General features: G+C 46.8%; 1 protein-coding gene across 4 annotated transcripts in view; it reads left to right on the top strand.

Moving 5' to 3' along the window:
• Positions 1 to 19753, top strand: part of lrrc45 (leucine rich repeat containing 45) — a 129779-nt gene that overhangs the window by 468 nt on the left and 109558 nt on the right. For 2 of the 4 annotated variants that reach the window (XM_072483427.1, XM_072483425.1), the window contains exons 2-4: positions 3374 to 3660; positions 6404 to 6465; positions 7453 to 7523. In XM_072483427.1, the coding sequence (XP_072339528.1) occupies positions 3426 to 3660; positions 6404 to 6465; positions 7453 to 7523 (368 nt within the window). In that variant the 5' untranslated portion in view covers positions 3374 to 3425. Of the gene's footprint in view, positions 1 to 2; positions 206 to 3373; positions 3661 to 6403; positions 6466 to 7452; positions 7524 to 19753 lie in introns of those variants that run through there. The other 2 variants (XM_072483426.1, XM_072483428.1) reach the window with 2 other exon arrangements.

Here is a 19753-nt window from a genome sequence, read left to right as displayed (position 1 = left end):
GTTAGCCAGTTGGTGTTTCAGCTGCTTCTGACATGTCGGCTTTCTGTCAAGTACTTGAGAGGGTTTCGGTCGATTCCTGTACACAATTCTTCCATTTTCTCTCTTCCGATGAAAGGTCGCCGGCCGCACTCTCCACACAGATGTTGCCTGGTCTGTTGTAGTGGTCCCAGCGCTTCGTTTTTATGTCAAATTTCCAGCATCCGTGGTACTTTGCTTTTTCTCTTTTTCTTCCTGTTAACCTTCTAAAAGTTATTTGGGTGTCTATCAATTTCGTTACGTTTTGAACATTTTTGGCGCCAGTAAAGCCGCTTTAACCAGCTCCCTGTGCAAGTGACATAACAACCCATTCTGTCCCCTGGCGTTTACTTTGTAATATTCTAAGAGTCCTTTCTGTTTACTTCCTTTGTTCTCATTTCTTTTATGTTATTTTATTACTTTGGACCCATAAGCAGGATGTGCCTTTAAGCAGCAGACTCAAAGTCGAAACAGATTGCTTGTCAGGATACTGTGTTCCCAGGTTTTGTTTTTGGAGAGGAGAAGCCAGACTCCTCAGCACTGGGTGGATCTTAAAACCAGGTTTCAAGGGAATTTGATCAGTTGGTTAACTGCCAACTGGTGGATTTGCCAAGGACAGTGTTCTGCCTGACAATGGTCAGTGATTGGTTCCTGCATGGTGCTTTCTAACAGAACTGAGCAAAAGCGTTTAGACCTTGGAAGTGAAAGGAACGCTCGCCCTCTCTCCTGCTTGCTGAAGTGAAAGAACTGCTCTTGTTCTGAAAGCAATGAGTGCCTGGCACATTCTTTGCTGGGAACCCAGAATGATGCTGAGTCTACAGAGAAGGTAGACAATCTTGACAGAGAAAACCATCTCAAGTCTAGAAGGAATAATTATCAAAACAAAAAAATGAACTTTAGAAAGTCTAACTAGAACCCATCCCAGTGCATCAACGATCCTTATCCTTTTATTTTTATTATTATTTTCTTTCCTTTTCCCCTCTGTGTTGTGTGTGTATATGAAGAGTGAGCGTACATAGGGAAAGGGTGTCTGGCAAGGGTAGTAGATAGTTACATTTCCTGTCTGTTTAATTATACTGTACATAATAAAAAGTTACTTGTGTTAAATTTACAACCCTGGTGACTACAGTTTATTGGGCTCAACTAAGGACCTCGGGTATTTCAAATAAAATCTTTCACCTGTGTTGCGACTTGGGGCCAGGTGGGCTGGAATTAACTGCGCACTCACCCAGGATGTCATGACAATATGAGTTAGTACAGTGCATGTGTAATACACAAAAGAGGTAACACCAGAATGTGAACAAATTTAATTTTCTACAGCATAGTGTGGAATGTGTGTATCACTTTGGAGGGAAATGTTATTGTAGGATAATGTTATTGTAGGGTCTGGCATGTTTACCAAGATAATATGAAAGTTAACGATTAGCATTTTGGTTGCATTCATGTATAAAAGGCAATTTAGTTATTGGCATTGGGGAGAGATAAAGAATATATCTTCGTAAATTTGCATTCCACTATTGTATTATGCACCATTCCCTGATACTGACACAAATAATTTATGTCCTCCACTAATCTGACTCTATCCAAAAGGTGGGTGGAATGGTGTGCAATTAACAAACTGCTGACTTGAGTCCAATTTCACTCATGGAGTGTTCAACCTCTCCATACTGCTTTCTATTGGTTATGAGGGATAAGGATTTCAAATCAATGCATGAGAAATGTGTGGAAATCAACTTGTCCCCTACCACCTTTTTCTGTAATGTGCTGCATTACCCCACTCAGTTGTGGTGGATGGTACATTTTTGTTTTAATTATATTTTTAAAAAATATACCCCGAGTAGAATTTATATATAAGCAAGTTTGCCATAAACTAAGATCACGTGCCCTTCATTCTACTGTAAAAAAGTGAAAAGCACTGCTAAGTTTGACCTACGGCACAGTTGGTTGGTAACTAATTTCAACTGAAACATTACAACATTACTACTCTTGGAAGAGCTTTGACCCACCTGAAGAAGATGTTTTCTGTGGGGCAAAAGTGCCACAACAGTAATGTGAATTGTTATTTATTTCTAGTAGTGTCTGGCATAAGCATGGTTTAACCATTAGTCAATTATTTGCCATACTCTGAAATTCACTCCCATATCCTCGACTTCCTTCTCCTTCGAAAGCCTGCATAAAACTCACCTCTTTTACAAAGCTTTTCCTGTTGGGCAGCACAGTGGTTAGCACTGCTGCTTCACAGCCCGAGGGACCCAGGTTCGATTCCTGGCTTGGGTCATTGTCTGTGTGGAGTCTGCACGTTGTCTGCGTGTGTTTCCTCCGGGTGCTCCAGTTTCCTCCCACAAATCCCAAAAGATGTGCTTGTTGGTGAATTGGACATTCTGCATTCTCCCTCAGTGTACCCGAACAGGCGCTGGAGTGTGGCGACTAGGGGATTTTCACAGTAACTTCATTGCAGTGTTAATGTAAGCCTACTAGTGACACTAATAACGATTATTATTAGAATCCCTACAGTGCAGAAGGAGGTAATTCGGCCCATTGAGCCTGCACCAATCCTTTGAAAGAGCACTCTACCTAGGCTCACTCCCTACACTACCTACCCTGCCTTATGCCTGTAACCTCGCACATTGTTCGTGGCCAATCCACCTAACCTGCACATCGTTGAACTGTGGGAAGAAACCGGAGTTCCCAGAAGAAACCCATGCAGACACGGGGGAAAACATGCAAACTCCACACAGACCACACCCAAGGCCGGAATCGAACCTGGGTCCCTGGCGCTGTGATGCGGCAGTTCTATGTACTGTGCCACGAGGGTCAATATCCGTCAATACTGCTAATTTCTCCTCGTTGAGTCTGGTATTTTTTGTAATCACTGTGGAACGTTTTCCTGCTAAATGAGGTAAATAAATGCAAGTTGCCAAATGTTTGTTCCATCTATACAGGCCAGCATTGTATTTGCAAATTTACCAGGTTCTGTGGACCTTCCTCAGCCATCGAGGAAAGCCCAGTGGTTAGAAGTGAAACTCTGCTAATTGTGTATGTGCAGTTTAAAATCTGCTGCACAATATAGATGTGGTACAGCACTCAAACTATAAATATGCAATTAAATTTAGGTAATGAAGGCAGTGCGGATTTGCATCTTTTTGCATTCTTCTACTGTTGTCAAGGCGGTTGTGCATGCGAATGTTGTCTTGCCCGAGACATGTTGCATTTTTGATTCTCGTTTCTAATTTGAGAACTATGTTTAATTTCTATCTTTCTTCATGGGCAGGCACAAGGTTTTGAAGTAGGGAAAAATAATTATATCAAAGTCAGACTACTTAGCTGGTTATATTTGCTCTTGCGCTCTTTTTCACAGAAAAATGTTACGTTGAATAATCGGAGTGAGTTCGAGTCTGACAGACATTAAAATGATGGATGATTTCAAGAGAACTTACCTTTGCCTTTGTAAAGAAGCTTGTGTCGAACCACAGGAATGTATTCTGAATCAATTGCGTGATGGTTGTGATGGAAACTTGAGGAAAAGGTTGGATCTCTCCACACAGTCTCTTTCTGTTGACACGTGTGCTATCCTGGGAAAAGTTTTAATGAATGACATAGTATTCACAGAGTTAACGCTTTGTGACTGCATGCTAAATGAAGAAGGTATGATAATAATCCATTAATAATCTCATCAGGGATGGACAAAGACCTGTGACAAAATTAAATGTATGTTCTAATGCAGAAATATTAAACTATCAAGATGCATTCCTTCCTTCCTATGTTCAGTCCATTCACGCTAAATCGCTTAAAGTCAAGGTGATTTGTATTAAGAAATATTTCAGTTGGCGGTGTATTGTTTTGTGATCTTCATGTAATTTAGCGACTAATGGCCTTGTTATTCCTGTGTACTTATATTACTTATCACATGCAGCAGTTATTAGAAAACAAAAGGCTTGCTCCTATCACATCAGTGAGCAACATCTCAGTACTTCACACAATTCTTTTTTGAAGTGAGGTCACTGCTTTAAGACAAAAATGTCAGTCTATTTGTACACAGCAAGACTCTCCAGAAATAATGAAACTATAAGGCCTTTCTTTTACTTTGCATGCTGTTCATTGAAAGAAAAAGATTGACGAGGACACTGACAAACTAGTGTTGCCAAAAAGAGTCATAGGACTTGTAATTCTTTGTAGCTGCATTTAGATGAGGGTCGGTGAAAATTAATGGCAACATTGACAATACTGAGGTCGCAAGGATGATAAGCTTTTGGGCCTCCTTCTTCGGCGATTCTTGATATTGATCTGGAATCTTGTCCTTTGGTGTCCATATTCTTGGAAATGAACACACCGAGGTTGCAGACGGGGGTGAAGGCGGATGTTCTTGCCTTGGTCTTACTAATAGCCCAGAGGTAAGATCTGTTGTGAACGAGACCGTTGTGAACGAGACCGTCTACTCTGCCCAGTGCCTCAGTCTGGTTGGGTGACCTCATAGAATTTCTACATCTGGAGAAGGTCAAGTACACTGTGAGGGGGTCGGTCGAGGGGTTCTACCTGAAGTGGCAGCCATTCATTTCCTGCTTTAAAGCATCAATCACCATCAGCTGATGGGGGGGGGGTGGGGGTTTTGTTTCTTTCCTGGGTGGGATTTATTTGGTTGGTTGTGCTTTTCTAATATTGCATTTATGTAACATCCGTTTTCTATGTTGAAACTGTTTTGATATTATGTTTGGTATAAATGAAACATCTTTTAATATAAAATATTTTTGAAACTTTAATAATGTAAGATAAACTGATAATAGAATTCTTATTGTCGACTGAAGAGAAATTCTTGTTGTCGACTCTGAATCAGAGATATTTTGGATAAAGTGGAGCAGTGGATGAAAGTGACAAGAGAAAGGGTTGAGCATAAATTGTAAGAAAACAAAATGCCTAGTAGTGTCCAAAAATAAAACCATACCAAAATGTAAGATCACAATAAAAAATTAAAAGGTCAGGCAGCACGTTGGCGCATTGCTGCCTCACGGCGCCGAGGTCCCAGGTTCGATCCTGGCTCTAGGTCACTGTCCGTGTGGAGTTTGCACATTCTTCCCGTGTTTGCGTGGGTTTCGCCCCCACAACCCAAAGACGTGCGGGGTAGGTGCATCGACAACGCTAAAATTGCCCCTTAATTGGAAAAAGTGAATTGGGTACTCTTTTTTTTTAAAAAAAGAATTAAAAGGTCAAGCAGGGGACACATTTTGTTACCTCAGAAGTATGTTAAGATCGGACAGAAAGTGCAACCAAGAAATAAGATGAACAATTGGAGTGACCAAAGATGCAGTTCAAAAAGTGAAAAAGATTACAATCAACTCAAACTTAGCCATGAAGCAAAGCTGAAAATCCTGGAATGCTACATCACACTGATTTTGACATATGGAAGTGTGTGTTGAATGATCAGTGAAGCAATGCAGAGAAGAATTAAGACCGGAGAGCCTGTGGCTTTTGAGGTGAATAATAAAGATATCTTGGGCAGGTCACACTACGAGTGCACAGGTGCTGGTAAAATCTGAAACCAAAAGAATTCTGCTCTGACCAAGATCAGGAAGAGAATGATGGAATTTCTCGTGCATGCAATAAGAAATCATGATTTAGAAAGTATTTTGCTGATGAAAAAGATCAACGTAAAAAAGATCGAAGTAGACAAAGAACCATCTTTCTAAAGAGCCTCGCAAACTGGATGAATGCACCGCCAACAAAGATGGTCCACCCCTCCAACACAAGATTAGCATGGAGATCTCGGGTTGCCAATACTCTCTTAGGGCATGGTACTTTGAGAGTGAGAGAGAGACTGCTGTTGTGCGAATAGAATATGGGTTATTAAGCAATAAAGATAGGAAAATAAAACAATTCAAATTTGGCCTACAATACTCCATACCAGCACCATTTGTAATGAGTTGGGATCAATGTTCATTTAAAATTTTTTTTAGCTCTGTTTTCGTACTTTCTGCTTTTAAATTTACAGACGTACGTGGCTTGGTCTGCTAGAATAGGTCTTTTCCTTAGAGGGGGACCTTGGTATAACAGTGCTGCTATAGTGACATCCCCAATGGAAAATGAATACCTCATATTGAAAGGAAATTAGAAGAGCATTTTGACTCTAAGGTATCCATACATAGCCCATGCTGTATATAGCCAGCGGCTTTGCTCTCTGAGTAGTTTACCTGCACGCGTGGCTGCAGAAGTTACATGGCTGGTGATGGGCAACGGGAGAAATGGAGCATATACAATTTTCATAATTTTGCATATTGTTTCTATTTAATATAGTAAATAGGAATAATGAGTGAATAGTTTTGTAATCAAAAAGATTGTGGAATGCTTTCCCTTTGTAGATCTCTAATAACTGTCTCAATGCTTTTTGTTTTCTTAGGTGCCAAACTGCTGTTGTATGGGCTATGTGCAAACACCACAATCCAAATGTTAGACATGAAGGTGAGTGTCAATGGCTATTGACTCTGGAGATGTGATAAGATAATAGAAAGTAAAATGTAGCAACAAGCTTTGGGGCAGAGGATGAATGGTCTTTTTTAATTCTCACAATAGAAACTGTTGAGTAACTCACTGTGAAGATTATCAGCAAGATCATTTCAGTATTCAGTTTAATCATATTCCTTTTATACCACATAAAAAGTATTTAATGTGATACAAATTTGATGTGTACAACTTAATAGCATGTGATGGGGGAAGAATAGAGTAGTGGCAGCTATTCCATTTCAGTGAGTTATAAAAAGTCTTTGGAGAAAACTTCAGTATTTCTCTACCTTTTGCCTATTTGCAAATTATTCCTCAACTATAGGACAAATCTTTCCAAATCCATGATAAAAAAGATGCCCTTTTTTTCAATTTTCATTGTTTTTCTTCATGCAATTTTCCATGCTGTAAATTCATTTACAACCATGTTAACAGTATTTGCTGTACTATTCTCATTGAATTTATATTTTAAATATCACACTGAACAACGGATTTTGCTGAATCTAGCATATGCAAATCTTTGCACAGTGCATTATACTTTACTGATTGGAAATTTGAGCCAAAAAGCAGTTTATTTACCGACTCTAAGCCCATCTCGGATGAAATTCCTCAAAAATTCTAAGCTTCTCACCTCTGCTCTTTCAATTTTTATTTGTAATGTGTACTTTATTCTGATCCATGATGAGCGTTTGAAAATATGTTTAACCGTATATATAGGGAGGAAAACAAGATTTGGTGTGTTATTATAGCAACATAAATTAGCTTTCCACAGTATGAGTTTTGAGAAACCACTGCTGCTTCTTTAATGGGACATGCAGTCTTAACCTTCACTTCTGTAACACTGCCTAATATGTCTGTATATTGTAACAATTATATTTGATCTATATAATCGTAATATTGTTGCCCAGTAAACATTTAAGTTCCTAACTGAATGATTTTGTGTGTAAGGGTAATAACCTGCGAGCAGCTGGAGCTGAAACACTGGGGAAACTACTGCGGCACAACAAATCTCTCAAGAGGTAGGAATTACTCCATCAGATCAGTAGCTAAGCAGGTGGCTTTCAAATTATCTTTCACACAAGAACATAGAGAGTGCAAATCAGAAATGGCATTTTCTTTTGGCAAGACCAATACGTTTTTTATGAAGCCTTTCACTCCCCAGTACAAGTACAGTGCAAATTATTTCATAGCATTCAAGTTGGGAAGCATTTGGATCAGATTTTCCTTTTCATTGTATTACACACAATGGTCAGCAACATTTATATTTTTCAAACCTTTTGCTAATGAGAATTCACTGAACTAAAGCAAAACAGTGAATTGTGATTATAACCAGAACCTTAACGATGTAGCTTGTTTCTAAAAATTATTTTTTCACCAAACTGATCTAAATTACTCGTGTCAGAGGTTTAACTTTGATTTTGTTTCTATTCTACAGCTTCTTGTTTGCATCCTCTATACACCCTAATCCTTTATTTCTGCTAATAAAATGCTGCCAATTATTTGATACACATGCATTAATTATATTGTAAACACTAACTCTTCAGTGCAACTTTCATTCTGTATTTAATAATCTGTGCACCTGATGTTAGTATTTAGCATATTGTCATTATGTTAAGAAAATGAGGACATGATGCTATCAGTTTTGGAATATCTCTTTACATGGGCCGTGTTTCAAGTCACCTTAAATTATAGTCATGTTTGAATATAATTAGTCCTAAGTATCAAAGTTAAGAAATTACAACTGACAGGGTAACTTTTTACAAAAGTATTTTTGAACTAGCTTCCCTCAATAACAGCAATAAATTAACCTCTGAATGTAAAGAAAGGAGAGACTTGCAATTATTTGGTGGTTTTCAGTGCAGCTAGGCATCTCATGACACTTTACAGCCAATTAAGTATCTTTTGAAGTGAAGTTACTGATGTAATACAGGTCGCATATCCTTTATCCAGAATCCTTGAGGCCGATTGCGTTTTGGATAACTTGGTTTTCAGATTCACATTGAAGGGGATAAAATCATTGAATGCAATAGAGTTCCCCTGTGGATTAAGTACAGCAAAATTCCCATAGGGAACTGCTGTGAAGTTGTTTCTGTGAAGTTCCCACAATTTTTGATGGGCTGCATGAACATGCGACATAAGAGTGAGAACGTTACTTCCGGGTGCGGCGATGACCAGCTGAGTCGCACGTTTCGGCAGCTCCCGGTGAAACGGACTTTTGGGCTCTTGATAGGAGCCCCAACGGCAATTTTGACGGCTAAAAACACTGTGCGGTAAACCAGAAGGGAATCCCCCCTGGATACGGATGAAAAAAGGAGGAGAAAGTGGCCGGATTGCAGTGGATCCTTTAGAACAGCGGCAAGGAAGGCAAGCAAAAACCAAGATGGCGTCGGAAGGTGGCAGTTTAACATGGGGCCCTGAACAACAAGAGTTCTTGAAATGCTGTGTGGAAGAGCTCAAAAAGGAAATGAAGAAAGAGCTGTTGGCCCCAATACTACAGGCGATCGAAGGGCTAAAGGAGGAACAAAAGACCCAGGAGCGGGAGCTTCGGGTCGTGAAGGCAAAGGCAGCCGAGAATGAGGACGACATACAGGGCCTGGTGGTGAAGACGGAGACGCATGAGGCACATCAGAAACGATGTGTAGAAAGGTTGGAGGCACTGGAGAACAACGCAAGGAGGAAAAACCTGAGGATTCTTGGTCTTCCTGAAGGTGCGGAGGGAGCGGACGTCGGGGCATGTGTGAGCACGATGCTGCACTCGTTAATGGGAGCGGAGGCCCCGGCGGGTCCGTTGGAGGTGGAGGGAGCATACCGAGTGATGGCGCGAGGACCGAAAGCAGGAGAAATTCCCAGAGCCATAGTGGTGAGATTCCTCCGTTTTAAGGATAGAGAAATGGTCCTTAGATGGGCAAAGAAAACTCGGAGCAGTAAATGGGAGAACGCGGTGATCCGCGTTTATCAAGACTGGAGTGCGGAGGTGGCGAGAAGGAGGGCAAGCTTTAATCGGGCCAAGGCGGTGCTTCATAAAAAGAAGATAAAATTTGGAATGCTGCAACCGGCAAGACTGTGGGTCACATATCGAGGGAGGCACCACTACTTTGAGACGGCGGATGAAGCGTGGACTTTTATTGTGGAAGAAAAACTGGAATGAGCGGGTTATTAAGAAGAACGTTTGAACAAAGTGGTGGGGCGAATGTGGGGGGCGAAGAGGGGGGTTAAAAAGGGGGGAAAGAGGAGTTTTATGTACTAATCCTGCGATGTGGTAACTTTTCTCTCTTCCACAGGTGGTGAGGAGGGGAGGTGGAGGAGATGGGGCGTTGGCCATTGGGGGCGGGGCCAAGGGAGAAGCGCGGGCTTGGTTCCCGCGCTATGATAATCATGGTGGGAATAGAGAAGCAGGAAGGAGGGGGCGTCGCACGGTGCGAGCCGAGGTCACGGGGGGAAGCCGAGGTCGGCCAGAGTTTGCTGACTTCTGGGAGCAACATGGGGGGAGTAATTACGCTAGCGGGGGGGGGGGGGGTGGGAGGGGGGAATTACTGGGTTGCTGCTGCTGGGGAGAGGGGGGAGCTGGTATGGGAGGGGGGGACCGCCTGGGGGAGATACAGCTGCGTGGGAACCGGGTGAGGAGCTGGAAAAAGGGGATGGCTAATCGACAGGGGTGTGGGGGGGGGGGGGGGGGGGGGGGTGGTAGGAAGCCCCCCAACCCGGCTGATCACGTAGAACGTGAGAGGGCTGAACGGGCCGATAAAGAGGGCACGGGTACTCGCACACCTTAAGAAACTTAAGGCAGATGTGGTTATGTTACAGGAAACGCACCTGAAACTGATAGACCAGGTTAGGCTACGCAAAGGATGGGTGGGGCAGGTGTTCCATTCGGGGCTAGATGCGAAAAACAGGGGGGTGGCTATATTAGTGGGGAAGCGGGTAATGTTCGAGGCAAAGACTATAGTGGCAGATAACGGGGGCAGATACGTGATGGTGAGTGGCAAACTACAGGGGGAGACGGTGGTTTTGGTAAACGTATATGCCCCGAACTGGGATGATGCCAATTTTATGAGGCGGATGCTAGGACGCATTCCGGACCTAGAGATGGGAAAGCTGATAATGGGGGGAGATTTTAATACGGTGTTGGAACCAGGGCTGGATAGGTCGAAGTCCAGGACTGGAAGGAGGCCGGCAGCAGCCAAGGTACTTAAAGATTTTATGGAGCAGATGGGAGGTGTAGACCCGTGGAGATTTAGCAGACCTAGGAGTAAGGAGTTCTCGTTTTTCTCCTATGTCCATAAAGTCTACTCGCGAATAGACTTTTTTGTGCTGGGAAGGGCGTTGATCCCGAAGGTGAGGGGAACGGAGTATACGGCTATAGCCATTTTGGATCACGCTCCACACTGGGTAGACTTGGAGATAGGGGAGGAAACAGGAGGGCGCCCACCCTGGAGAATGGACATGGGACTAATGGCAGATGAGGGTGTGTGTCTAAGGGTGAGGGGGTGCATTGAAAAGTACTTGGAACTCAATGATAATGGGGAGGTCCAGGTGGGAGTGGTCTGAGAGGCGTTGAAGGCGGTGGTTAGAGGGGAGCTGATATCAATAAGGGCACATAAAGGGAAGCAGGAGAGTAAGGAACGTGAGCGGTTGCTGCAAGAACTTTTGAGGGTGGACAGACAATATGCGGAAGCACCGGAGGAGGGACTGTACAGGGAAAGGCAAAGGCTACATGTAGAATTTGACTTGCTGACTACGGGCACTGCAGAGGCACAATGGAGGAAGGCACAGGGTGTACAGTACGAATATGGGGAGAAGGCGAGCAGGTTGCTGGCACACCAATTGAGGAAAAGGGGAGCAGCGAGGGAAATAGGGGGAGTGAGGGATGAGGAAGGAGAGATGGAGCGGGGAGCGGAGAGAGTGAATGGAGTGTTCACGGCATTTTATAAAAAATTATATGAAGCTCAACCCCCGGATGGGAGGGAGAGAATGATGGGCTTCTTGGATCGGCTGGAATTTCCCAAGGTGGAAGAACAGGAAAGGGTGGGACTGGGAGCACAGATCGAGGTAGAAGAAGTGGTGAAAGGAATTAGGAGCATGCAGGCGGGAAAGGCCCCGGGACCGGATGGATTCCCAGTCGAATTCTATAGAAAATATGTGGACTTGCTCGCCCCGGTATTGACGAGGACCTTTAATGAGGCAAAGGAAAGGGGACAACTGCCCCCGACTATGTCTGAAGCAACGATATCGCTTCTCTTAAAGAAGGAAAAGGACCCGCTACAATGCGGGTCCTATAGACCTATTTCCCTCCTAAATGTAGATGCCACGATCCTGGCCAAGGTAATGGCAATGAGAATAGAGGAATGTGTCCCGGGGGTGGTCCACGAGGACCAAACTGGGTTTGTGAAGGGGAGACAGCTGAACACGAATATACGGAGGCTGTTGGGGGTAATGATGATGGCCCCACCAGAGGGGGATACGGAGATAGTAGTGGCGATGGATGCCGAGAAAGCATTTGATAGAGTGGAGTGGGATTATTTGTGGGAGGTGTTGAGGAGATTTGGTTTTGGAGAGGGGTATGTTAGATGGGTGCAGCTGTTGTATAGGGCCCCGATGGCGAGCATGTTCACGAATGGACGGGGATCTGCCTATTTTCGGCTCCATAGAGGGACAAGGCAGGGATGCCCTCGGTCCCCATTATTGTTTGCACTGGCGATTGAGCCCCTGGCGATAGCGTTGAGGGGTTCCAAGAAGTGGAGGGGAGTACTTAGAGGAGGAGAAGAACACCGGGTATCTTTGTATGCGGACGATTTGCTACTATACGTGGCAGACCCGGCGGAGGGGATGCCAGAAATAGTGCGGATACTTGGGGAGTTTGGGGATTTTTCAGGGTATAAATTGAACATGGGGAAAAGTGAGTTGTTTGTGGTGCATCCAGGGGAGCAGAGTAGAGAAATAGAGGACCTACAGTTGAGGAAGGTAACAAGGGACTTTCGTTACCTGGGGATCCAGATAGCCAAGAATTGGGGCACATTGCATAGGTTAAATTTAACGCGGTTGGTGGAACAAATGGAGGAGGATTTCAAGAGATGGGATATGGTATCCCTGTCACTGGCAGGGAGGGTGCAGGCAGTTAAGATGGTGGTCCTCCCGAGATTCCTCTTTGTGTTTCAGTGCCTCCCGGTGGTGATCACGAAGGCTTTTTTTAAAAGGATTGAAAAGAGCTTCATGGGTTTTGTGTGGGCCGGGAAGACCCCAAGAGTGAGGAAGGGATTCTTACAGCGTAGCAGGGATAGGGGGGGGCTGGCACTACTGAGCCTAAGTGAGTATTATTGGGCCGCTAATATTTCAATGGTGAGTAAGTGGATGGGAGAGGAGGAGGGAGCGGCGTGGAAGAGATTAGAGAGGGCGTCCTGTAGGGGCACTAGCCTACAGGCTATGGTGACAGCCCCATTGCCGTTCTCACCGAGGAACTACACCACAAGCCCGGTGGTGGTGGCTACACTGAAGATTTGGGGACAGTGGAGACGGCATAGGGGAAAGACTGGAGCCTTGGCGGGGTCCCCGATAAGAAACAACCATAGGTTTGCCCCGGAGGGAATGGATGGGGGATATGGAATGTGGCAAAGAGCAGGAATAACGCAACTGAAAGATCTGTTTGTGGATGGGAAGTTCGCGAGTCTGGGAGCGCTGACCGAGAAATATGGGTTGCCCCAAGGGAATGCATTCAGGTATATGCAACTGAGGGCTTTTGCGAGGCAACAGTTGAGGGAAATCCCGCAGCTCCCGACACAAGAGGTACAGGACAGAGTGATCTCAAAGACATGGGTGGGGGATGGTAAGGTGTCAGATATATATAGGGAAATGAGGGACGAAGGGGAGACTATGGTAGATGAACTAAAAGGGAAATGGAAGAAGAGCTGGGGGAGGAGATCGAGGAGGGGCTGTGGGCAGATGCCCTAAGCAGGGTAAACTCGTCGTCCTCGTGTGCCAGGCTAAGCCTGATTCAGTTTAAGGTATTACATAGGACGCATATGACTGGAGCACGGCTCAGTAAATTTTTTGGGGTGGAGGATAGGTGTGCGAGGTGCTCGAGAAGCCCAGCGAATCATACCCATATGTTTTGGTCATGCCCGGCACTACAGGGGTTTTGGATGGGGGTGACAAAGGTGCTTTCAAAAGTAGTGGGGGTCCGGGTCGAACCAAGCTGGGGATTGGCTATATTTGGGGTTGCACAAGAGCCGGGAGTGCAGGAGGCGAGAGAGGCCGATGTTTTGGCCTTTGCGTCCCTAGTAGCCGGCGCAGGATATTGTTAATGTGGAAAGAAGCCAAGCCCCCGGGTGTGGAGACCTGGATAAATGACATGGCAGGGTTTATAAAGCTAGAGCGGATTAAGTTCGTTCTAAGGGGGTCGGCTCAAGGGTTCACCAGGCGGTGGCAACCGTTCGTCGAATACCTCGCAGAAAGATAGATGGAATGGAAAAAAGAAGGCAGCAGCAGCAGCCCAGGAATCGGGGGGGGGGTGGAGGAGGAGGAACCAGAAGGACTCTCAGGGTTGTTAATATATACTGTATAATATGTATAGGTCGTTGCGACAGATAATTATATATTGGACTGTAAAATTATTTTTGGAGAGTGTTACTTGTGATAAGGCAGTTGCCAATTAGGGTTAGTTTTCATTTTTGTTATTTATTATTTATTCATTTTTTTTGTTTGTAAAATAGGTCATTGTTATTTGTGTTGTTATAATATTGTGTAAAGGATGCACAATGTACTGTGTTGGTTGACCAAAAATTTTCAATAAAATATTTATTTTAAAAATTTTTTAAAAAGAGTGAGAACTTTGATAAGCCACAAAGAGATAGCCATAACAGCCGATCTGCAGGTGGGGCTGTTTGGTTGGTGTAACCATGTAGGTATGCGTCATTAGTAACTGAATACTATACTTGGGCAAGTGTTTAGAGATTGTAACTGATAAATTATATTCACCCTGACATAAATTATGTAATTAGAACGATTAGCTGCAATTAGATATCAACGACCTCAGAACAAATGTATATTTGTGATTGGTATATGCAAGTTACTTGTAAGATAAGCAAAGATATAATTATTATTGCAATGTATCGCTCAGGGAGCCTGTGTGCCACCTTGTGGAGGCAGACTTCCCTGCATGCTTGAATGAACCGGTGAAAGAAAAATCCTGTCTGCGTCTGGTGTCTTGAAATTAGAGGAACAAAACCGATTTGGCTGGATAACACATATATAGGCCTAGGCTTTTTTACATTACAATGGCTGGAGACTAGGGCAGCTACAGTCTAAAGTAAATAAAGTGGCTAGAAAAGTAAGACCTACTGTTAGATAATAGCTACAGGTTACCTGTAATAAGTTGCAATTCTGCTTGTCAGATTCGCAGGGAAAAAAATGCAGACAAACGACTTGACTTCCCGCACTAAAAGTTTGGGTGAGGTCAGCGAGGTTCGCTCGGCTTCGGTAACAGACTTTCGGTGCTAAAGGACCATGAGGTTCAAATAAAATGTGGTTTTTGGATGTGTTTGATTTTTGGATTTACAGGTAAATGGTACTTGACTGGTGTAAAAAACACAGCAGTTAATTTACACTCAGCAAATTCCCACCAACAACAATGTGATATTAACCAGTTAATTTCTTTTTGTGATGTTGACTGAGGGATGAATATTGGCTCGGCAACCATGAACCCCCCCCCAGCTCCTCTCCAAAACAGTGCCATATGACCTCTTACATCCACCTGGGCAAGAAGGTGGGGCCTTGGTTTGACACTCATCCGCAAGACCCTCCAACAGTGCAAAACTACCTACTTTTAGCGTTTTTCTTGGAAGGAGTAATTGGAAAATAAAATGTCTTCCCTGATATATTTAAACTTGTGGGTTTAAAGGAGCATATGTAGTTGTGGTAAACCATTGTATTGCATTGTGTTATGTTGTTACATGCCTGGGCTTGTCCCGGCTGGCTCCATCTGTGGCTCCTCCCCTCGGGCTCATGTATAAAGGTGGCTAGTCTCCGCCTCCAACCCAGTTCGGGACCAGAGGCAGGAGGCTTGCTGTTTAGTGTATTTAAGCCTCAGTTACGTTCATCACTCGTCGTGTGTTTATTGATGGCATATCAATTTAATACACTAAACGTCTAAGATGAACTCATCATTCAAGTCTGATCGCCTGCAGCTGGACAGGCAGCCGACGCCACAGAAACATTCGAGCACTGGCTAAGCTGCTTCGAAGCGTACCTCGGATCCTTCACCGAAGACTACACAGACCTCCAGAAGAAGCAGATCCTCCACGCACGGGTGAGCCCACGAGACTTTCTTCTCATCAGGGACGCCCCCTTGTATGCGGAGGCAATAAGGCTGCTGAAGGGACAATATGTGAATGAGGTGTATGCTAGGCACCTTCTTGCCACGAGACGACAATGCCCTGGGGAACCACTCGCAGAATTCCTGCGTGCTTTGCGTGTACTCTGCCGGAACTGTGATTGCCGGGTGATATTGGCTACCCAGCACGCGGAGCTGCTGATCAGGGACGCTTATGTCGCAGGCATGCAATCAAACTATATCCGCCAGAGATTACTAGAAGGGGGTACACTCGGCCTCCCGGAGACAGAGCACCTCTCCAACTCGCTGGAGGTGGCCTCCCAGAACATGGAGGTCTACACCTCCGACCGCGCGGCAGCCTCGTGCACATCGTGGGCACAGCCATCATCCGACCCGGGTGTGACGCAAGCCTGTACCACGCAGCGGCCCGCAAACGCCGGAGGCCCGAGGTGCTACTTTTGCGGCCAGGATAATCACCCCAGACAACGCTGCCCTGCACGCAACGCAACTTGCAACGGGTGTTGGAGGAAGGGCCACTTTGCAAAAGCCTGCCAGGCCCGATCTCCCCCTAAGACCTCTAGGCCCAGCAGCGCTGCCTGCTGCCCGTCGGGGCCGCCCCCAGCTGCTGGGCCACCTGCCATGTGTGATCCATGGGGGCCACTATCTTTAACGCATCCTCCACCTGCCACTTGTGACCCATGGGGGCCGCCATCTTGGACGCCATCGCCGATGCCTCTCACCATGCGCGACTCATGGGGGGCCGCCATCTTGGGACCACTCCGCAGCCTCCCGGGACCCGGCTCACCCGACCGTACGCTGGCCGCCACTACCTCCGACCAGCCTACCAACCGCCTTCCGAAGCTCGCCTCCATCACGCTCAACCAGTCCCAGCTGCACCACCTCGCGAAGTCTACGATGACCGTCCGGATCAACGGGCACGAGACGGCCTGTCTTTTCGACTCCGGGAGTACAGACAGCTTCATTCACCCAGATACGGTAAGGCGCTGCTCCCTCCCAATCTTACCCGCGACCCAGAAAATCTCCCTGGCATCCGGGGGTACTGTGTCGCGACCCTCATGGTACAAGGCGTAGAGTACCATAAACTCCACGTCCTTCCCCATCTCTGCGCTGCCCTATCACTGGGGCTCGACTTCCAGTGCCACCTCCAAAGCCTTACTTTGAAGTTCGGTGGACCCCTGCCCCCCCTCACCGTCTGTAGCCTCACGACCCTTAAGGTCGCTCCACCCTCACACTTCGCAAATCTCACCCCTGACTGTAAGCCCGTCATTACCAGGAGCAGACGATACAGTGCCCGGGACAGGGCCTTTATCAGGTCGGAGGTCCAACGACTCCTGCGAGAGGGGATCGTTGAGGCTAGTACCAGCCCCTGGAGAGTCCAAGTGGTGGTCATCAAGATTGGGGAGAAGCACCGGATGGTAATCGATTACAGTCAGACCATCAACTGGTACACGCAGCTCGATGCGTACCCCCTCCCCCGCATATCTGACATGGTCAACCAGATTGCGCAGTATCGAGTCTTCTCCACAGTTGACTTGAATTCCATGTACACCAGCTCCCTATCCGCCCGGAGGACCGCCAGTACACTGCCTACGAGGCAGATGGCCGCCTCTACCACTTCCTCAGGGTCCCCCTTCGGTGTCACCAATGGGGTCTCTGTCTTCCAAAGAGAAATGGACCAGTACGGGTTGCGGGCCACGGTCCCATATTCAGACAATGTCACCATCTGCGGCCATGACCAGCAGGACCGTGACGAGAACCTCCGGCACTTCCTACACACCGCTAAACTCTTGAACCTCACCTATAATAAAGAAAAATGCGCACAACCCGCCTAGCCATCCTCGGCTACGTCGTGGAACACGGAGTCCTCGGACCCGACCCCGACCGCATCCTGGAACTCCCCCTCCCCCACTGCCCCAAGACCCTGAAGAGATGCCTGGGGTTCTTCTCGTACTATGCCCAGTGGGTCCCCAATTATGCGGACAAGGCCCGTCCACTTATCAAGTTCACCATTTTTCCCCTGACGGCTGAGGCCTGACTGCCCTTCAATCGCATCAAGGCAGATATTGCCAAAGCCGCGATGCACGCTGTGGACGTGTCCATCCCATTCCAGGTGGAGAGCGATGCATCAGACTTTGCTCTGGCCGCTACCCTCAACCAGGCAGCAGGCTCGTGGCTTTTTCTCCTGTACCGTCCATGCCTCTGAAATTCGACACTCCTCCGTTGAAAAGGAAGCCCAAGCCATCGTAGAAGCTGTGTGACATTGGAGGCATTACCTAGCCGTCGGGCGATTCACTCTCCTCACTGACCAACGGTCGGTTGCCTTCATGTTCAATAACACACAGCGGGGCAAGATCAGGAATGTCAAGATTCTGAGGTGGAGGATCGAGCTCTCCACCTGCAACTACGATATCCTGTATCGACCTGGGAAGCTCAATGAGCCCCCAGATGCCCTATCCCGCGGTACATGCGCCAGCGCACAAGTAGACCGACTCCAGGTCCTCCACAATGACCTCTGTCACCCGGGGGTCACCCGTTTTTTTCACTTCATCAAGGCTCGCAACCTGCCTTACTCCATCGAGGAGGTCAGGACCGTGACCAGGGACTGCCAGGTCTGTGCGGAGTGCAAGCCACACTTCTATTGGCCAGACAGAGCACACCTGGTAAAGGCCTCTCGCCCCATTGAGAGCCTCGGCAACGATTACAAAGGGCCCCTCCCCTCCACTAACCGTAACGTGTACTTCCTCAACATTGTTGACGAGTACTCAAGATTCCCCTTCGCCATCCCATGCCCTGACATGACCTCTGCCACCATCATCAAGGCCCTGCACAGTCTTTTCACCCTGTTCGGGTTTCCTGTTTACATCCATAGTGATCGGGGATCCTCCTTTTATGAGCGACGAGTTGCGTCAGTTCCCGCTCAAGCAAGGGCATCGCCTCCAGCAGGACGACCAGCTACAACCCCCGGGGAAACGGACAGGTGGAGAGGGAGAACACGACGGTCTGGAAGGCCGTCCTCCTGGCCCTGCGGTCTAGAAGTCTCCCAGTCTCCCGCTGGCAGGAGGTCCTCTCCGATGCGCTCCACTCCATCCGGTCGCTTCTGTGTACAGCCACCAACGAGACTCCTCACGAGCACATGTTTGCTTTCCCAGGAAATCCACCTCCGGGATCTCGTTCCCGTCCTGGCTGGCAGTCCCAGGACCCGTCCTCCTCTGGAAGCATGCGAGGAACCATAAATCCAACCCCCTCGTCGAGAAGGGCCTGCTCCTCCATGCAAATCCACAATATGCCTACGTGGCACATCAGGACGGGCGACAGGACGCAGTCTCCCTTCGGGATTTGGCAGCTGCAGGTTCCCCAGCGACCATCCCCACCACCCCAGACCCTACACCGTCTCCCCCCACCCCTGCCCACCTACCTCGCGAGCTAGCACTCGCAGGCCCACCGACGACAATCACCACCTCCGCCCATACACTGCCCCCCCCCCCTTTCACCGACTCAACAACTGGGTGAAGAAGAGGACAACACGCTCCCGGATGCACAGGTCTCGACACCGGTGCCCACACCACAGCCGGGACTGAGGCGATCACGGCGGAAGGTCAAGGTCCCCAACAGACTTGACCTTTAAGACCACTTCACCCCCGATCAAACTCTTTTTTTTTTTAAACAGGGGGTGAATGTGGTGAACCACTGTATTGCATTGTGTTGTGTCATGTTGTTACATGTTGTCCCGGCTGGCTCCGCCTGTGGCTCCTCCCCTTGGGCTCAATATAAAGGTGGCTAGTCTCCGCCTCCAACCTAGTTCGGGCCCAGAGGCCAGGAGGCTTGCTGTTTAGTATAGTAAAGCCTCAGTTACCTTCATCACTCGTCGTGTGTTTATTGATGACATATCAGTAGTTAAATGCA

The sequence above is a fragment of the Scyliorhinus torazame genome, chromosome 18 (genome assembly GCF_047496885.1).
Source record: "Scyliorhinus torazame isolate Kashiwa2021f chromosome 18, sScyTor2.1, whole genome shotgun sequence".
Classification (NCBI taxonomy): domain Eukaryota; kingdom Metazoa; phylum Chordata; class Chondrichthyes; order Carcharhiniformes; family Scyliorhinidae; genus Scyliorhinus; species Scyliorhinus torazame.
The sequence above is the reverse complement of the archived record's forward strand: the minus strand, read 5'-3'. Positions and strand labels throughout refer to the sequence as shown.